At 49.3% G+C, this 19,539-nt stretch overlaps 1 protein-coding gene across 3 annotated transcripts; it reads right to left on the reverse strand.

The window, feature by feature from the left end:
- Nucleotides 1-5,637: 5,637 nt before the first annotated feature.
- On the reverse strand, nucleotides 5,638-19,068 carry ZFAND2B (zinc finger AN1-type containing 2B). 3 transcript variants are annotated; one of them, XM_040440050.1, is made up of 10 exons: nucleotides 19,016-19,068; nucleotides 14,658-14,748; nucleotides 14,479-14,573; nucleotides 14,259-14,390; nucleotides 12,518-12,669; nucleotides 11,341-11,439; nucleotides 11,182-11,236; nucleotides 9,553-9,629; nucleotides 9,084-9,159; nucleotides 5,638-7,286 (listed from the first exon to the last, which is right to left on the reverse strand). In XM_040440050.1, exons 2-10 carry the CDS (start codon nucleotides 14,710-14,712, stop codon nucleotides 7,239-7,241), a joined length of 789 nt encoding a protein of 262 aa, XP_040295984.1. In that variant the 5' UTR covers nucleotides 14,713-14,748; nucleotides 19,016-19,068; the 3' UTR covers nucleotides 5,638-7,238. The 3 variants fall into 3 exon arrangements, with proteins under 3 accessions (XP_040295984.1, XP_040295985.1, XP_040295986.1); XM_040440051.1 differs by lacking the exon at nucleotides 5,638-7,286 and adding an exon at nucleotides 7,298-7,499; XM_040440052.1 differs by lacking the exons at nucleotides 5,638-7,286; nucleotides 9,084-9,159; nucleotides 9,553-9,629; nucleotides 11,182-11,236; nucleotides 11,341-11,439 and having other exon boundaries at nucleotides 12,514-12,669.
- Nucleotides 19,069-19,539: the final 471 nt, after the last annotated feature.

A 19,539-nucleotide genomic window follows, 5' to 3' on the forward strand; every position in this document is an offset into this window, starting at 1 on the left:
CCACTGTCCGCTGGCACAGGGGAGGGGGATCACTTAAAATGACACAGGGGGATCAGAGGGGGGAATCAAAATGACACAGGAGGATAAGAAAGGGTACTAAAATTGTAATCTTCCTTCAGATTCTCCTGTGTCATTTTGATTCTCCCCTCTGATCCCCGTGTCATGGAAAAATAAGACATCCCCTGAAAATAAGACCTAGCGCATCTTTTGGAGCAAAAATTAATATAAGACACTGTCTTATTTTCGGGGAAACAGGGTAGCTATCTGCCAATTGTTGCCATCTGGGCTTATAAGAACAACAATAACATTTGTACAGCGCTTTTCTCCCATAGCACTCAAAGCACATAAGAAAGTGAACCTGTGCCCATACTACGCTGTACTTACACAGGATTGCTTAGAATGGTGATAAATCTGCTTCATTGAAAAATTAAAAGGTCACTGTGCTCTTAGATGTTGCATAGATATCTTTTCTTTAAAAGAAGTTCAGCCGTTTGTGCTACAGAGATCTCCTTCCCAATTCACTTACAGAAAGATGTTATCATTGTCTGCCATGTTAAAGGTACAGTGGAGTTATAACCCAGTCTACAAGAGTAACAACTTACAGGCCACTTCCCCATCCTCATGTCTCACACTGCTAAAAAAAAAAAACTACATGAATCAGTGCAGAGGCTGCTGTAATCACAGGACTTTATAAGCAAGCTCCTTCAACAGACAGACAGCTTGTACATTTTCATCTTTGGCGTCCATAACACAAGGGCAGAAGTGCGAGAGTATTTTGTACAATGCAGCAATCTCCATACCCAACATCTCCTATGAGGAAACTGTAATTTTAGTTTTAGGGTTATGTAAACTTTTCTTATTCCACCTTGCAGACTAACCAAACTTTGGCTTCATGACTGCCTCCTGCCATCTGAATGATCTTATACTATACCTCAAACAATTTCTTCCATCCTTTTAAAATAATTTCTAGTAAACTATTTAAAGGGGTTGTCCCATGAACAATATTCTAGAGTTTCTAAACTAGCACCTGGAGCTGAACACTTTTTTTTAATTGTATGTAATAAAAAATTTGGTATAGCCACAGAGTTATTCAATAAAATGTATCTGTATAGCGCCACCTGCTCTTTGTTCTTTTTCTTATTTCTTTGTCCTGCTCACTGAGATGGCCGCACATGCTCAGTTTCATCCTTCAACTGCCTCCTGAGCTGTGATAGGGAGAGCTGGGACACGCCCCCTGAGCTGTGATAGGGAGAGCTGAGACACGCCTCCTGAGCTGTGATAGGGAGAGCTGAGACACGCCTCCAGAGCTGTGATAGGGAGAGCTGAGACACGCCTCCAGAGCTGTGATAGGGAGAGCTGAGACACACCTCCAGAGCTGTGATAGGGAGAGCTGAGACACACCTCCAGAGCTGTGATAGGGAGAGCTGAGACACACCTCCTGAGCTGTGATAGGGAGAGCTGAGACACACCTCCTGAGCTGTGATAGGGAGAGCTGAGACACACCTCCTGAGCTGTGATAGGGAGAGCTGAGACACACCTCCTGAGCTGTGATAGGGAGAGCTGAGACACGCCCCCTGAGCTGTGATAGGGAGAGCTGAGACACGCCTCCCAGGATAGACACTCCCCTGAGCTGTCAGCTTGATATAAATCTAGCAGAGCAATGACTGGGAAGATCTCTGGATCCATGTGAGGTCCAGGGATGGTTCTAGCTTTGTTAGAAAGAGATTGTCATGTACTATATGGTTTCATTATGAGATAACTCTTTTAAAGAAAGACAGTTTTCCATGAACATACATTCATAATTTATTTGGTTTATAAATTAAAATAGTTGGAGGAGCTGACTTCCATCATAGAAAGCTTTTCCTCCAAACATTACAAACTGTCACAGTATCAATAAAACCTCTGCTGCTCGGCACTTACAGAACCTGAGGAAACATCTTTCATAAGAATTACAGAGAAATATCAGGTGAGCTATATAGCAGTCTGTTATTGTATAATATTTCTAATGATTACATAAAAAAATCCAGCTTAAAAGAAAAAAATATATATATTCTGCACTACGCCATTACATCTCTGATATATCTCATATTAGGAGGTTCCCTGATTTTATTTTTTTAGAAAAATCGGATTAATAGTGCTGCCTGAGATGGAGAACCACTCCACTGACTGCTGTCAAGATGCAGAGAAAATCCAGCTGTGAGGGAACAGTCATGTGAGGGAGTTTGGTTGTTCTGGATATACTGCCAGTTTGTCAGACAGGTAGTCTAACTACTGGCCATGACAAGAGGGCAGAGAAAAGGGCAAAGTGGCTGGGCAGTACTCAGAGTACACCTTATCAGTAACGGCTGTATTAATCAGATTTTTGTGAAATTATTTTGGTGGATAACCCCATTAAAGGTGACATAGACATAGGATGGTATTTCGGGGGGAATCATCTTATGTCTGTGAGCAACTATATATTAAAATACTCCAAAATTTTGAATTCAGATAGCCATTCAGCTGTTTGTTCTGCAGGGATCTCTTTCCCAATTCACGTACAGAAAGATCATATCACTGTCTGCCATGTTAAAGGTACAGTGGAACTATAGCTCAGGCTACAAGACTGCCAAATTACATGGCAACCCATATCTCTCACACTGCTGAGATAGAGAGAAATCCTGTTCGAATCAGTGCAGAGGCTGCTGTGATCACAGGACTTTATAAGCAAGCTCCAGGAAAAGGTCCCAACTGGCAGTGATGGGAAATAAGAGAAAGGCAAAGAGGCTGGACAGTACTCAGAGTACATCTCATCAGTCACAGCTGTATAAATCAGATTTTTGTGAAAATATTTTGGTGGAAAATCTCATTAAAGGTGGCCACAGACATAAGATCATCAAGAGTTAGTCATCTTACGTCTATGAGCAGCTATATATTAAAATCCACCAAAATTCTGAATTCAGAGACAGTCAGGTAATATAGGTCATTAAATGTAGGGGGGGGGGGACTTAAAATTTTTAATAGTTCACTCCATACAATCATGAACATTCTCAGATTAACCCTTTAACATACATAACTATATTGCAGGCAATAGAAGACAATATGTGGCCCCTGTGATATAAAAGTAAAATAATCAAAGCTTTAAATATGGATTTGATTAATACCTACCGACAGACGGAGCAATGCTGGTCTCCGCAGACAAGTGATTACATTGGCAGAGTCTACGATTAGTGATTATGAAGGTTGGCTCCAACCCGTGGCCCTTACAACGGCGGTGAAACTACCACTTTCAGCATGCCTTCACCCGCAGAGCATTTTAGTTTGGTTGCCTAGCAACCACTCGACTTCTCTTCTCGGTGACTACTATTTCAGTGCGTGAAGTTCTAAGTGCTGTACAATACACTGCCTCTCTATGCTGCACAGACTTGTTTTAGGTCCATTCCACTTAGGCAAGAGGAAGCAAGACACCATTATACCCAAAATCGCCCTGCTTCAGCGTGGAAACAGAATGAGATGGGGAACAGAATAGTACAGGGAGAAGAAAGACTAAGTGACGTGAGGGAGATGTAGTATAGCAAATAGGGGTAGACTTTAAAAGGGGACCTCGGAGCTCTCCTGAAATCTGCTTTAATAAATGCTTCTATTCCCTGTCAAAATAAAAAAGCTGCAGCATCTTTTCTTATAATTTTGTTACTCCTCCAGGAAATGGAAGAATAAATTGACAGCTGGGTGTTACCATTTCCCCTGGTCTCAATAGGGTGTGTCCCTATACACTGTAAACACCGACTGGACAGGGCCCAAACTGATGCCGGCCACAGACGTAACGATTATCGCTAATGATCGTAAAATTGTTCCGATCTCGATCTGTGGCATAAAAAAAAAAAAAACGATTCCGACCAATGGCAATTTGCGCCATGACTCTGAATACTTCACACTTGTGCTAAATTGGAGTATTTACTATTTGTTTGTGTGCAAAGTCAAGATATTTCCCTCAACCTGAAATTTCCATTCTGATACAGAGCTCCAAATGCCAAGTGTTCAGTGGTAATGTTCTCTCTGCCTGAAGCCACCACTAGGGGGAGCACAGGTGCTTACTACATACTATGTGATCATCAAGGTCAAAGTCATATGCAGCAAGCTCCCTCTAGTGGTGGCAGCAGGTAATCACAATTTTATCATTTAAAGAGGTTTTCTGAGCCCAAGTGGGCCCTGCTTAGTCTTCGCTCACTTCTCCGTTCGGAGATCCAGCAGTCTGTACCAGCACAGAGCAGCCTGCCCGATCTTCTTGACTGCAATGAGGTCCGCAAGTGATCCAGATGACTTCCAACATAAATGCTGGGTTTCGGCTGGACAAAAATCGTTTCATGCAACGTTCTTTTGTCCGCCCAACAGACGGCATTTGTGCCGGATCTCCAAAACGGAGATGTGAACGCAGCCAAAGCAAGCTAAATACACACTTGTAGAAGAAAGTCGGTAATATACTCACCGTTCCAAAGTTGTGTGGATCGGCCTCCACGGTCATGTGACGCTCCTCTTCTGAAAATCCAGCTTTCGCCAACTTTACCAGGTTTTGGGCCTGGGCTCTGGAGGTCACCTCTGCTGTGGATGGAGCTAGAACTATTCCTCTCCCTAGAGGTGGATTCAGGAGTTTGTGCTTATGACAGGGGGAGGAATAATCCTGGCCCCGGCCACAGCAGAAGGGACCTCCCGTCCACAGCCCAGACCGAAAATGACATGATGTCAGTGGAAGCTTTTCAGAATAGAAGCGCCATGTGACTTGGCTCGCGGGAGGCTGATCCCCGCAGGATTGGAGCAGTAAGTATATTACAACGCTCTCATACAGGTAACAAAGGTGGGTTGTGGGATTGGCTGGGTCCTGGAAAAACCCTTTAAATTATAAAATTATGGGGCAGCCTGACTTATCCCCGCACAGCTGCGCTTTGTTACAATGTATCAGTTCGGGTAAGAAGCATCACCGTGAAGTGTAGGACAGGTAAGAGATTTGTGCTGCTGTTTTCTGCTCACAGAGGACTGGCTGCACTGTAACAAACAGCAGCTGTGTCTACAAACAAGCTCCCATTCACTGACAGCAAGCAGAGATTTTGGGAATGGTGATGACTTGACACACAAATTATATTGGAAAGTTGCGGAAGGTTCCTTTTGTACAACTTATACATCACGTATCCACAGGATATATTAAGTGTCTGATCGTTGAGGGTACAACTGCGGGGACCCCCGCGATCATGGGTGCCCTGTCTGAATGTCTGCACACAGCCCCTCCATTCAAAGTCTATAGGCCTGCTGAGAATACAGTACCGTGGCTTCACCGTCTCCAGTGGTCCCATAGAGTTGAATTGTGCAGCAGCGTGGACGCAGACCGCCGTCCTCATCATCAGATGTGGTCCCAGCGACCGTGCCCCCACCGATCAGACACTTACCAGGGATAAGTTGTCATCTTGGGAATAGATCAGAGAACCCCTTTTATTCTTGACCCCTTCCTCCATCTCATCTGTTATATACGATATAAGCATAAGCAATAAGGGTTCATGCGCACGAACGTATTCTATTTCCGTGACCGTTCTGTTTTTTTTTTTGCGGACCACATGCGGAACCAATTATATTAATGAGTCCGCAAAAAAAAAAGCTGAAGTTTGTCTGTGTGCATTCGGACAGGGATAGGACTGTTCTATTAGGGGCCAGCTGTTCCGTTCCACAAAATATGGAATGCACACGGATGTCATCTCTTACGGATCCGTTTTTTGCAGACCGCAAAATACATACGGTGGTGTGCATGAGCCCTAAGATTGTAATGGCCTATTCTGGAGGATAAACCATCAGTATAAAAATCCCAGACAATCCCTTTAAGTCAGAGGAATGGAAAAGTACAAGTGTGAGCCGGACAAAGAGAATTAAAGGCAGGTCTTGCGTATATATATAACATTTCTTTGGAATTAAGAGTTGGTTAAAGACCTTCTACCTCTGGAGCAAATCTTCCATGGCCAATGTCTTCTCCAAGAGGAATTCCAGCCACAATTGTTAGAAATCTGAATGATACCATATATCCGTGTTCAGACGCGGCAGCATTTGGTGCAGATCCATAACTGGAATCTTATAAAAACCCAATCACATGGGGCAGCAGGAAAAATTAAAAAAAATCTGTCTGCATCTGAACATACCCGCCAATCATAAGTCAGCATCTTATGGCGTTCAGCTCTTACGCTGTCTATTTTCGGGGAAAAGCTCGCTGTCGCCACCTGCTGGGACGACTAAAAACTGGTGAAAAGAAAACGTCAAGGACTTTCCCACATCAGCCAATCAAGTCCTTGACTTCTCCTTTGCATTAGTTTTGATAGGTCTCCCCCCTATTAAAAGGGGGTTTCCAGGAGTTAAATATTCATGACCTAATCCTCAGGACATCAATATTGTCAGACCGTTGGGGGTCAGACACAGCACCCTAGCTGATTGAAGAGGCTCCGGCGCTACAGTCTCCCGATAGAACAGCGCCGTAACCTGTATAGTGGCTGTGCTTGGTATTGCAGCTCAGGCCTATGCGACCGATGGATGTGACGTCTTAAGTTTTGGGAAAGGCTCACTCATGCGCTGCGGGGGTGCTGGAAGCCAGATCTCCACTGATGAGATATTGATGATCTATGCAGATGACAGGGCATCAATATTGAACTCCTAGAAAACCCCTTTAAGACTGGAATTTCTCTTTCACAGCCGTTACAGATATTTCCGACATCTTGCCCACCGGTCAAATACCCACCCAAGACTGTGCAGCTAATGGCGGACCTGAGGCAATAAAACAAGGGCAGCAGGAGAGTCCCATGTAGTCCTTAAAGGGAACCTGTCACTTGCTTTGCGCAGCTGGGGTCTGGCTTTCTAAGCATGCTCCACTGGAAACCGTGCATAGGAAGCCGAGGACAGCACACCTCTCATCAACGAGTGTGCACAGGTAATCCCGTAACAGCCTGGTTTCACGGGGGCATCATTACAAAGCTAAACCCCCGCTGGTTGTATCACGGCCCCAAACCATGGTCACGTTCCCTTTAATCACCTGCTGTCCACCTAGGAAGGTCATAAATCCACTTCAAGTGATCTGCAAGTTAATGGCCACTGTGCCAAAAAAACAGACTGCAAAGAAATCGATGCATGCAAATCCCAGTCCACTTCTGTCGTCCTTGGAAAACCAGCGAGGCGTTGCAGCTTTGATTAGGTCCCGATTCTGTATCTGTGCTGAGTGAGGGCTGGTCCGGGTGACGCTAGCACATACTGCAGGTGCTCTGTTTGGCAGTACGACTCTCCTGCCCCTGGATTCAGATATTACAGGTTTATTTAGCGCAAGCTTAAATCAAAGTGTAAAAACTTCAACAAGATGACAGCCGTAAATCAACAGATAACATACAAGGTACAATAGGCGAACACGCCGTGCCGCCAACGAAAAAGAAGTATATAACCACTTACCTGTGTGCACAATGCTGTGCTACGAGGCATGCAAAATCCTAAGTGTGCCGGTCAGAGCGCTGAAGGAAAAAATATTTGGAAAAAAAAGTTTTTTCTTTTCTTTGTTTGGATTTTCCTTTTTCGAGGAGTGTTGGTCTATTGGTACCTTGTACATTGTGGGGTGAGCAGCTACAGACGCATTATAGAGGGGAGCGGGCCACTCTTTATGAGATGTCAGACAGGAAAATTAAAGGGTCAATACCGCCGTTATTACATTTAATAGAATCAAAGGGGGTTCTCTGGGCTTTTTCATATTGATGACCTATCCTCAAGTCATCAATATCATATCGGCGGGGGTCCGACACCCAGCACCTCCGCCGATCAGCTGTTCGAGGAGTCGCACGCGCCGTCTCCCTTCCTATTTGGCTGCTGTATGTCTATGGGACAGCAGGAAGAGAGAAGGGAGATGGCACGTGCACACAGCGAGCGCCGTCTCCTCATACAGCTGATCAGCGTGGGTCCGGGAGTCGAACCCCCGCCAATCTGATATTGATGACCTATCCTGAGGATAGGTCATCAATATGAAAAAGCCCAGAGAACCCCTTTAAAGTGGTCGTGCAATAAAGAACCCCTGAATATAAGCTGATGGCAGGGGGGCACTCATGTGGCACAGAAGTGACTGGGAGTTATGGAACTGCAGCACAGCGAGCTTGGCTGTACCCCGGACAACTCATGCCATCCGGATGTGGTGGCCAGCAGCTCAAGGGACCCCCGTTCTAGAGGCGGGACCCGCACCTATCAGACATTTATGGTATTTGGACCCAGTGGATATATTATAAATGTTTAAGATGAGCATACCCCTTTAAATAATGAATTTTCTAACCCAGATGACCGTTTGAAGTGCATTCGATTTTTTGGGTAATTCTGTCATTTTACACTTGTTTTATATGCAGCACTGCTCACAACATTAGCGGGTCAATGAAGAGTCAATCTAGTCCTCCCCGGATGACCCTCCTGGTTCATTTGCTCTGTGCTAGCCTCTCCACACACTTGCTTTGCCACTGCCTATTGTGGCAGCTGCTTATCTTGGTCATGCAGTATAACAGATGTGTCGTTAAAGAGCTCGTCAAGCTCTTCAAAATGTTTGCCCAAAAAGGTTAGTGATCTAATATAATAAAGTGATATTCCCCTTAACGACTCCCCGCAAATCCCATTCCACAGCTTTCCAGATCCCTCTCCATTCTCTCCATATACGGACCTCCATCAGTGACATTCCAACATGACTGACTGGCTGCAGCAGCGATCTCAGTAGGGTCCACTGCAGCAGTCACAAGTCCAGGTCAGAAAGCCATAACTGGAGGACGGCATACAGAGGGGTCCAGGGAAGAAGCGGAGGATCGGTAATTCCTCACCATTCTCAATAAAAAAAATGTAAGGTGCTCCACAACATTGCACCTACAAGTCATACAAGGGCTGATGGCGTTCACAATCACTCCAGACTGTAAATCAAGGTTATTTTAGCCATCATATATACACAGATTGATACTTTCTGAGGATCGTGTCCCTTTAAGTGTCACATATTACATTGCAGGCATGACCCCAGACTCTGAGTGGCGTGTACCATGCACAGTCTGTAATTGTTAACCTGGCCGGATTCTACTCACCGCCTGCTGCCGCCTGTATTCTTCCTCACTAGCGGACAGAGCTTGGGCAAGAGCCAAATCCTCTTCTTCCTGAGAGCTGAGAGAATATTCATCAAAAACAGCACATCATAGGGTACAGTATAACCCCCCCTTGCAATCCTTAAAGGGGTTATCCCCTAATATATATTGACAGGATAGGTCATCATTATCTATTAATGGATAAACCCTTTAAAATGTTTTCTTCCAGTCTGTAAAGATCTGTAGGATAGGTCCTCAACATCAGATCGGTGGAGCGCCAACACTCGGCACCTAAACGGTTAAGCTGTTTTTGACGCAGGAAACAAAAGAGTGGACAGAGTCGGAAGAAGGCGGCTCTGTCCACTGTGCAGAGGCTGTGATGGAATACTGCAGCGTGCAAGTGAATGGGAGCTGAGCTGCAGTAGGTTTCCAGGTAACTGCTGCACGTAGACACCAGTATTAATTACTGTACCTGTGCTGCGCAGTCGCATTCTGTGCCGATTCTGAAAGGGACATTTCCAAAGCCCTCTGTAAAGCTTCTTCTTCTGACTAAGAGAAGGAAATACAGTCGTATAAGGAACAAACAGCACAAAGTCATCACAGGCAGTGGACACCATTGGATACATTTTTTATCTTTGAATAGCAGATTATATAGCACTTTATGGAGAGGGGGAGGAGGGAGGGGCTGCTGCAGACAGGCAGAGAGACTGCTGCGGGTTCATGATTTACTGCTTAGTTCTGCTGTGTACCGTGCACCGTTTCTGCTGCTCTTTCTCCCTGTGCAGTGTATGGGCAGACATGTCTCCAGCCACCAGCTCAGAAACCAGGAGAATTACAGACAGAATACACAGGGAAAAAACTGCTATAAAAATGTCAGACACGAGTCATATAATGGCCAGGTAGAGTGTTATCACAAGAAAGCTCATTCTGAAAGGACAGCTACAAATTAAATAAAAAAAAAAGAGATCTAAAAACGTGTCCACCGACTTTAAAGGGGTTATCCAATTTCTCAAAAACCACCCCCACATGTGCCGGGCCCCTCACAGGTAATATACTTGACCCGCTCCCGGCGATGCTCCTGGTCCCCGCACCGCCGCTGCTGCTTCTCCCTGTACATCCGGTGTCGGGGGGAGCAGCCAATGGCAGGTGGGGACGGGGACGAGACTCCCTAGTATCGTGGGTGACGCTAGGGAGGCTCGTCCCCGCCTGCCATTGGCGGCTACCCCCCACACCGGGTGTTTTCATCCGCGCATGCGGAGAAGCAGCAGAGGCAGGGCAGGGAGAGGGGTAAGTATATCACCTGTGAGGGGACCGGCACATGAGAAATTGGATAACACCTTTAAGCCCCAAAAAGTCAATAGATATTTGACATAATTTTCAGTGCATGGGCTGAGACCTGATAAAGAACACTCCTATCATCCACATACAGTGACGGCATAGGGTCACGTCTAAACAAGTTTTAGCGAGGACTTGTCCGCTCTCCTGACATGTCAGTTTTCTATCCATTTTGTATTCTTGATCATCTATTCTTTTGACTCTATGTTGTACCATTCCTCTGTTATTCCTACAAAAAATTTATAAATAAATGCACAACTGAGTGTTACCGCTGTTTGGACAGTGTCAGACTGTGCAGGGAGAATCAGTGCTGCCAGCATCAGACTGCAAGGACACGCCCAAATGGTAACACCCAGTAGCACCCTTATTTATAAACTTCTAGCAGGAATTATAAAGGAATGGCACAACATAGAGTTTAAATGCTCCAGAATTACTACTGCAAGCAATAGTAACACAGACATGTCAGGAGAGGCGGCAGGTCTTCTTTAGAGGGCAACGGCACAGGTATTTTCCTAATATAAACACTTCCATAGTTCTTCAATAAAGTGCATTCTTCTGTCCCCTAAATGCACCAAGGTAAAAAAACGGCTGTTGCTGCCACTAGGGGGCAATATGCATACTGCTGTCCTGAATGACAACATCAAACAGTTTGCCCCCTAGTGGGGTAATACGCAGGTGTGTTTGTGTAGGGAACAGAGTCTTCTGTGCTCTGCTGGGTGCTGGTAGGTGCACAATACGGTCTTTGCGAGGTGGGGTCTGCACTTACTAATCCGTTCTGTAGAGCGGCTGCAGCGGGTGGATGGGCACTAGGAACACTTGCTCTATAAAACACAGAACAACATAACATGAACCACAAAACAGAAGCAGATCTGACGTAGATGGAAAAAATGTTGCCCAAAACTTGATAAAAGCTCTTCTCCAGTACCTGCTGCGCTGAGGTTGTGATGCTGGCTTGGCTGCTGTGTGACTAGAGGAAGATGGGGCTTTGGAAGAGGAAGCCTGAGACCTGAGCAACGCGGCATGCCTGTGAAGACAAAGCAGGTAATCACTAAAGTGGTAAACCAACGCAGCCATAAGATGTATGACATAGCCACGGGATAGCACGTCTGATGGTTAAAGGGGACCAGCACCTATCTCCAGAACAGAACCAGGCGACCTTCATTCGTTCCTTTGAGACTGCCGAAAATAGCCGAGCACAGAGGTGAATCGACTGGTGGAGCGCTTGCGCAGTGCACTCTCCATTCATTTCTATGGGACTAGCCGAGTGGACTTCCTAAACTGAATGGAGAGCATGCTGTGCACTCGCCTTTACTTTCGGAGGCCCCATTGTGGAGACAGGTGCGGGTCTCAGAGTTGGGACCCGTACCTGTCTGACATTGTTGGCATATCGTAGAAATATACCTCCAATGCCTCAGATGAGAGACAACCCCTTTAAGAGTCTGACGGATAAGGCCCCCACCATAGGAGAATAGGAATCCCACAATACTGTTCTGAAGCTGAGCCAAAGTGGGAGAGAAGATAGACAGCCTTTCTGAATGGAAGTGTCCAGAAGCATACGAATTGTGCATTTTCCATCACTCTCCGTGGACTCCTACAGAAATGTCTGCTCCCATGTGGGCCCGGATACACAGCAGCAATGGGAGGGGGCACAGGTCCCCCATTCTCCAAATGGCCAGGCTACCAATCAAACACATCCTTTAGATATGTCATTAATGTATTTTGCATATCCACAGGTTGCAGATCCCACCTATGGGACCCGCACCTATCCCTAGAATGGGGAACCGCCAGCCCCGTCCCACATGGATGCAGCAGCCAGAAGCGGTTTCCATAGCTCCTATACAAGTGAATGGGAGTTACAGAAACTTCACAGCACGGCCCGTCTGACTGTTCCCTAATCCCAAACAGATCCAGGTAGGATGAGGTTGGGGGGGGCATGTTCTTGAAATAGGTGCGAGTCCCAGAGGTGGGATCCACATTCATCAGACATTGATGGCAAAAAGAGCCATAAATGTCTGAGATGGGATAGCCCTTCCATCTAGTCTAACGGCTGCTTCCCAGTCATGAGATTTCGGTACACACACACTCAAGCTGTAAGGACTCACCCTGCCCGGGAGATGGGGGTGCTGTTGCCTTTGCATTCATGATCAAGTGGGTGCCTATGCTTGAGGCAGAAGTTTCCGTGGCAGTCTTCACAGATCACTTTCATGAGTTCTTTCTGCCGGCAGCCCGACTTCCCGCATTTATTAGTGAAGATCTAAATACAGACACAGCAGGGCTGGGGGTACACGCTCCGATTTGCAAACATCAAAGCTGCAACTCAATGATTAAAGGGGTTATCTGAGTTACATCAGACCTTGCAGAGCGGCCAATCCGCGGTGGCGATCATGCATGCCTGGTTTTCGCTGGGATTGGTCTCCATTTTTCCACGGCGGGCTCTTCGTCTCCCTGCTGGGTTGAAATCAACATCCTGTTGACAGGGGTCATGTGACCGCTGCAACCAATTCCTGGCCGCAGTGGTGACCTGCTCCCCTCGCGTCATGACAAGATGACAGATTAAGAGCCAGCCGTGGAACGACAGGGACCGAACCTAGCGGAGGGGACCAGGTAAGTATGATCACCACAGTGGGTCGGCCACTCTGTAAGGTCCGATATCATGTTGGATAACCAATTTAAGGAGCATGGTGAAAAAAGGGTCTGCTGGTTTTTAACCCAAAACTGTGACAGGGGCGGACTGGAAAATTAAAATGGGCCTGGAAAAAACCTAAAAGCAGCCCCATGTTGGAAGTGGGCTGGGGCTAACAATATAGTAGTGCAGCACAAAACACTGCCCCAGCAGAACCAAATACCACAGTGCAGCACAAAATACTGCCATCCCTGCTGCAGTATTCAACTGTATCACCGTCCTGAGGACTTGAATTCAGGAGAGCGGCTGCGGGTGTCGGCCAGGTGCATAAGTACCTGATGCTCCTAGCAATAAAGGGATCGTCTCATCACAGACAATGGGGGCAGATCGCTAGGATATGTCCACATTGTCTTATAGGTACAGGTCCCACCGCTGGGACCCGCACCTATATCGAGAACAGAGCCCCAAAAGTTGTGGAGGGCGCACTGCGCAGCCGCCTTCCATTCATTTTCTAAGAGGCCTCCAAAAATAGCCGAGCGCTGGCTCAGCTATTTCCGTCATGCCCATAGAAGTGAATGGGAGCGGTGGCCGGTCATGCGCAGAGCGCTCCCATTCACTTCTATAGGGAACGTGCTTGGTGGTGGCCGGACCAGGAGTCCTCCAGCCACCACTTTGCGGGGCTCCGTTCCCGATATAGGTGCGGGCCCCGCATCTATAATGACAATGAGGGCATATCCTAGCCATATGCCCCCAGTGTCTGAGATGAGACAACCCTTTTAAGGCTCCATTCACACGTCCGCAAATGGGTCCGCATCCGTTCCGCAATTTTGCGAAACGGGTGCGGACCCATTCATTTTCTATGGGGACGGAATGGATGTGGACAGCACACAGTGTGCTGTCCGCATCCGCATTTGCGGAGCGCGGCCCCGATAGTCGGGTCCGCAGCTGCGGACAAGAATAGGCATTTCTATAGGGGTGCCGGGCGGGTGTGTTGCGGGTCCGCAACACACCACGGACGTGTGAATGGAGCCTAATTCTCAGAGCATCAGATCATTATGTACTTGACGGAATCGCATCGAGGGCTTGGGGCGGCCCACTGGGAAATTTCCCTGTAGGGTCTAGGGCCAATCCGCCCCTGAATACAGGTTTGTCCTTGTGATTAGCAGGGAACCTACCCCCCGCCAAATCATTTAACCCTTTTATGGCACACCTCTGCTCACCTTGCGCTTCTGCTGAGCCGGGTCCGACCTGCAGTCACGATCAATGTGCTCCCCAACAACGATGTCTGGCGTCTGGCCTCTTTTAACAGGGATTGGGATGTTACAGAGGGGACAAACTGGAACCTGCACATCCTGAAAGACAGCACACGTCCCAGTACAACACATGACATCCACATACGAGAGAGACATCCAGTCACCTACACACAGGCCGTGGCATTACCTTTTTGTACGCGGAGCTGCAGTTGTGGAGGGCGTACGTTACGTGGTCTTTGCAGAAAATCTGCTCACAGGCGTCACATTTGAGAGGTAGAAAATCTGTAGGAGGAGAGGACAGGGATGAGGCTCCTTAACCAACTCCATGTCTTACATTTCCTTCCCCCTGCTCAGCAGAGTCCTTACCCAGCTGCTTGCAGGTCGGTTCCGAGCAATGCTGCCCGAGGTCCGGGAACTCCATGGCGTAAACTTACAAGAATGAAGATATAAAAACCGCCTGGATGGGAGGAGGACGAGAAAATACAACAGTCATAAAAGGAGCGGAAGAAACGGCTGCAAAGAAAAGATCAGGGATGGCGCCATTACAGAATGTCTCCTGTGTATGACCCCAGTCGGGATCCCCCTTACTCCCCCCGCTCTCAGAGGAGCTCCTACTCTGGAGCAGTGTTCCTCAACTCCAGTCCTCAGGACCCACCTACCGGTCATGATTTGAGAATATCCCACAGAATGAATACCTGTGGTAAGTCCTGATGCACTGACACTAATTATTTCACCTGCTGAATGCTAAGGAAATTCTGAAAACATGACCGTCAGGTGGGCCCTGAGGACCGGAGTTGAGGAACTCTGCTCTGGAGGACTTAATGCAACCATTCAACTAAATGGACACCATCTAGTAATACATTTTCCGCAGCTGTGTTACTGGGGCATCCCCATCTTGTAAAGTGATGGTAAATGCGCTGGGATATGCCTTAAATTTATGATCACTGGGGGCCCGACCTCTGGAGCCACACTGCAGGTTTAGAGCTGTGTCCCCTTCTAAGTTCTGCCCCAGACACCAGGTGGTGCAGGGAACTGCAGCTGGCCTTAGGCTGGGTTCACACGAGCGGATGCCGTGCGTGGCATCCGCTCCGTGAAAGAGTGCCAAGACCCGATGCAGACTGCAGAGGCACGGAGCATTAACATGACTGATAATGCTCCGTGCCTCTCTGTGACCTCTTTACTACGAAATCACAGTTGTCGTAATCGAGTATTCTACCGATTATGTTTACGATTAATCGAATATTCTAATAAGAAAACATGAATTAATAGACTGTTTTCCTTTATAAAAACTCATCAGACCCCCTGCCATTAGTCCCCAACACCCTTCGTTCCCTCCTGTGCGATCAGCCCAAGTGCATCAGCTCTCCCCCAGCCCCAGTGCCATCCTCTCTCCCCAGCCCCAGTGCCATCAGCTCCACTATCCCCCAGTGCCTTCAGCTCTCCCCCTGCCCCAGTGCCATCAGCTCTCCCCCGCCCCAGTGCCATCAGCTCTCCCCCGCCCCAGTGCCATCCTCTCTCCCCAGCCCCAGTGCCATCAGCTCTCCCCAGCCCCAGTGCCATCCTCTCTCCCCAGCCCCAGTGCCATCCTCTCTCCCCAGCCCCAGTGCCATCAGCTCTCCCCCGCCCCAGTGCCATCAGCTCTCCCCAGCCCCAGTGCCATCAGCTCCACTATCCCCCAGTGCCATCAGCTCTCCCCCGCCCCAGTGCCATCAGCTCTCCCCGCCCCAGTGCCATCAGCTCTCCCCCTGCCCCAGTGCCTTCAGCTCTCCCCCGCCCCAGTGCCATCCTCTCTCCCCTGCCCCAGTGCCATCCTCTCTCCCCAGCCCCAGTGCCATCCTCTCTCCCCAGCCCCAGTGCCATCCTCTCTCCCCAGCCCCAGTGCCATCCTCTCTCCCCAGCCCCAGTGCCATCCTCTCTCCCCAGCCCCAGTGCCATCCTCTCTCCCCAGCCCCAGTGCCATCCTCTCTCCCCAGCCCCAGTGCCATCCTCTCTCCCCAGCCCCAGTGCCATCAGCTCTCCCCCGCCCCAGTGCCATCAGCTCTACTATCCCCCAGTGCCATCAGCTCTCCCCCGCCCCAGTGCCATCAGCTCTCCCCCGCCCCAGTGCCATCCTCTCTCCCCAGCCCCAGTGCCATCCTCTCTCCCCAGCCCCAGTGCCATCAGCTCCACTATCCCCCAGTGCCTTCAGCTCTCCCCCTGCCCCAGTGCCATCAGCTCTCCCCCGCCCCAGTGCCATCAGCTCTCCCCCGCCCCAGTGCCATCCTCTCTCCCCAGCCCCAGTGCCATCAGCTCTCCCCAGCCCCAGTGCCATCAGCTCTCCCCAGCCCCAGTGCCATCCTCTCTCCCCAGCCCCAGTGCCATCAGCTCTCCCCCGCCCCAGTGCCATCAGCTCTCCCCAGCCCCAGTGCCATCAGCTCCACTATCCCCCAGTGCCATCAGCTCTCCCCCGCCCCAGTGCCATCAGCTCTCCCCGCCCCAGTGCCATCAGCTCTCCCCCTGCCCCAGTGCCTTCAGCTCTCCCCCGCCCCAGTGCCATCCTCTCTCCCCTGCCCCAGTGCCATCCTCTCTCCCCAGCCCCAGTGCCATCCTCTCTCCCCAGCCCCAGTGCCATCCTCTCTCCCCAGCCCCAGTGCCATCCTCTCTCCCCAGCCCCAGTGCCATCCTCTCTCCCCAGCCCCAGTGCCATCCTCTCTCCCCAGCCCCAGTGCCATCAGCTCTCCCCCGCCCCAGTGCCATCAGCTCTACTATCCCCCAGTGCCATCAGCTCTCCCCCGCCCCAGTGCCATCAGCTCTCCCCCGCCCCAGTGCCATCAGCTCTCCCCCGCCCCAGTGCCATCAGCTCTCCCCAGCCCCAGTGCCATCAGCTCTCCCCCGCCCCAGTGCCATCAGCTCTCCCCCGCCCCAGTGCCATCAGCTCTCCCCCGCCCCAGTGCCATCAGCTCTCCCCCGCCCCAGTGCCATCAGCTCTCCCCCGCCCCAGTGCCATCAGCTCTCCCCCGCCTCAGTGCCATCAGCTCTCCCCTGCCCCAGTGCCATCAGCTCCACTATCCCCCAGTGCCATCAGCTCCACTATCCCCCAGTGCCATCAGCTCTCCCCCGCCCCAGTGCCATCAGCTCTCCCCCGCCCCAGTGCCATCAGCTCTCCCCCGCCCCAGTGCCATCAGCTCTCCCCCGCCCCAGTGCCATCAGCTCTCCCCCGCCCCAGTGCCATCAGCTCTCCCCCGCCCCAGTGCCATCAGCTCTCCCCCGCCCCAGTGCCCTCAGCTTCCCCTCCAATGCTACCAGCTCCCTCTCGTCATCAGTTGCTCCCCCTCCCACTGCCACCAGTTCTCCCCCTCCTAGTCATCAGTGCCCAGCCGCGCAGCGCCAGTGAACTAAAATGTCCTGACGATGTGTGTTCGTCAGGATCCAAAGCAGCGTTGTGCGAGCAGACGGGTGACCATGGAGCGCGAGTAATAGCAAGCTCTTCACTCACACTCTGTGGTCACATGGCACAAACTAATCATCGATTCGAGGATTTATTTGTGTCGAGTTAATCGATTAATTCTAATAATCGTTTCAGCCCTAGCTGGCCTCATTCACTTGAATGGGACTGAGCAGTGGAAAAGTCATGTGACCGATGGACGTGACGTCACAGGCGGAGGGTGCAGGAGTCAGACCTCACCGATCACATACTGACCAGACAACCCCTTTAAGCGATGGTATATCCCAGCCAAATTTTTGTCGCTTTTAAAGGGAATAACCCTTTAAAAGGACTATGGAAGTTGGGAATTTTTTCAGCCTTAGGCCTCATGCACACGAACGCATTTTCTTTCCGTGTCCGTTCAGTTTTTTTTGTGGACCAAATGCGAAACCATTAATTTCAATGGGTCCGCCAAAAAAATTGAAAGGTACCCCGTGTGCATTCCGTTTCCGTATGTCCGCATTTCCGTTCCGCAAAAAAATTGCACGTCCTATTATTGTCTGCATTACAGACAAGGATAGTACAGTTCTATTAGGGGCTAGCTGTTCCATTCTGAAAAATACGGAATGCACACGGACATCATCCGTATTTTTTGCGGACCACAAAATACATACGGTCATGTGCATGAGGCCTTAGGGTGATACATTTTTCTCAAGCCTGCAGCAATGGTCAATTATTCACAGCAGCGTGACGTACACGTGAAAGCGCCCTACCCTGAGCGTTACTCCCATTATTCGCTTGGAGCATCTATTATTATGGCTATATATCCTGTGTCATCCCTCTATTATTCCTGCTAGACATTATGAATGAATTATTAGCAGCTTGGAATGGGTTTTACCAGTTGGACAGGATCCAGTCAGTGCTGCCAGTGTAAGATTGTGCAGGGACAACTGGACTGGATACAACTGTAACAGACCCTCTGCTGTAAGAAGCAGCAGGTCCTTACAGGTTCACAAGACTCTGGATGTAAACAAGAACTGTATTCAGTGAAAGCAAGCAGAGATCTTGACAATGGCAAAGAACTGAAACAGCAAGTATATAAGAAAGTTGCAGAACAAGCTTCACTGAGGTGAAACTGGACAATCCCTTTAAGAGCTGTCCCTCTACACATAGCCCTATAAGACCTCCCCCTATAGGAGCAGATTACACCCGAGCGGTATGTATCCCGCATACAGGACGAATTCCGGGCACCCGGGTCCCGCACAGTCACGCCCGCCCTGTAATACCCTCAGACCACCCGACTACACCCGTTAGCACTCACCAGAACCCAGCCTGCGGCTCCGGGCCACCGGAAATAACGTCACTTCCTTTCCGTTGCCCTGGAGACCGCAAGCATCCTCGCAGTGCGGATCACCCATTGGCTGCACAGGGTTGTCGATCAGGGGAGGGCGGGGCTATCGGCCATGTTGGTACACCCAAGAAGACGAATACGGAAGCCTGGAAGTATTGTTTTTGACAGTTCCTCATGTGATGTGCGTTGTGCAACTTGTGACTCGGTATTCTTATGTGATGCATGTTGTTGCATCACCTGATTCTGAATTTCATAGCAATAATAAATTCACCAAAATTAGATTTTTTTTTGTTGAAATTTTAATTCTTGCGCGGATTTGTGTTGTCAGCTCTTTTCTGTGTACTTTTCCCTCTAATATGACAGGGTTCACATACTGAGGGTGCACTTTAGCTGACACTGAGCTGTCATGTACAATGGCGCAGCTTTCAGATTGCAGTTTCATGTTGATGGCGACGCGCAGGGGCGGACTGCGAAAGTGGCCCTGGAAAAAATAG

The sequence above is a fragment of the Bufo bufo genome, chromosome 7 (genome assembly GCF_905171765.1).
Source record: "Bufo bufo chromosome 7, aBufBuf1.1, whole genome shotgun sequence".
NCBI classification, from domain to species: domain Eukaryota; kingdom Metazoa; phylum Chordata; class Amphibia; order Anura; family Bufonidae; genus Bufo; species Bufo bufo.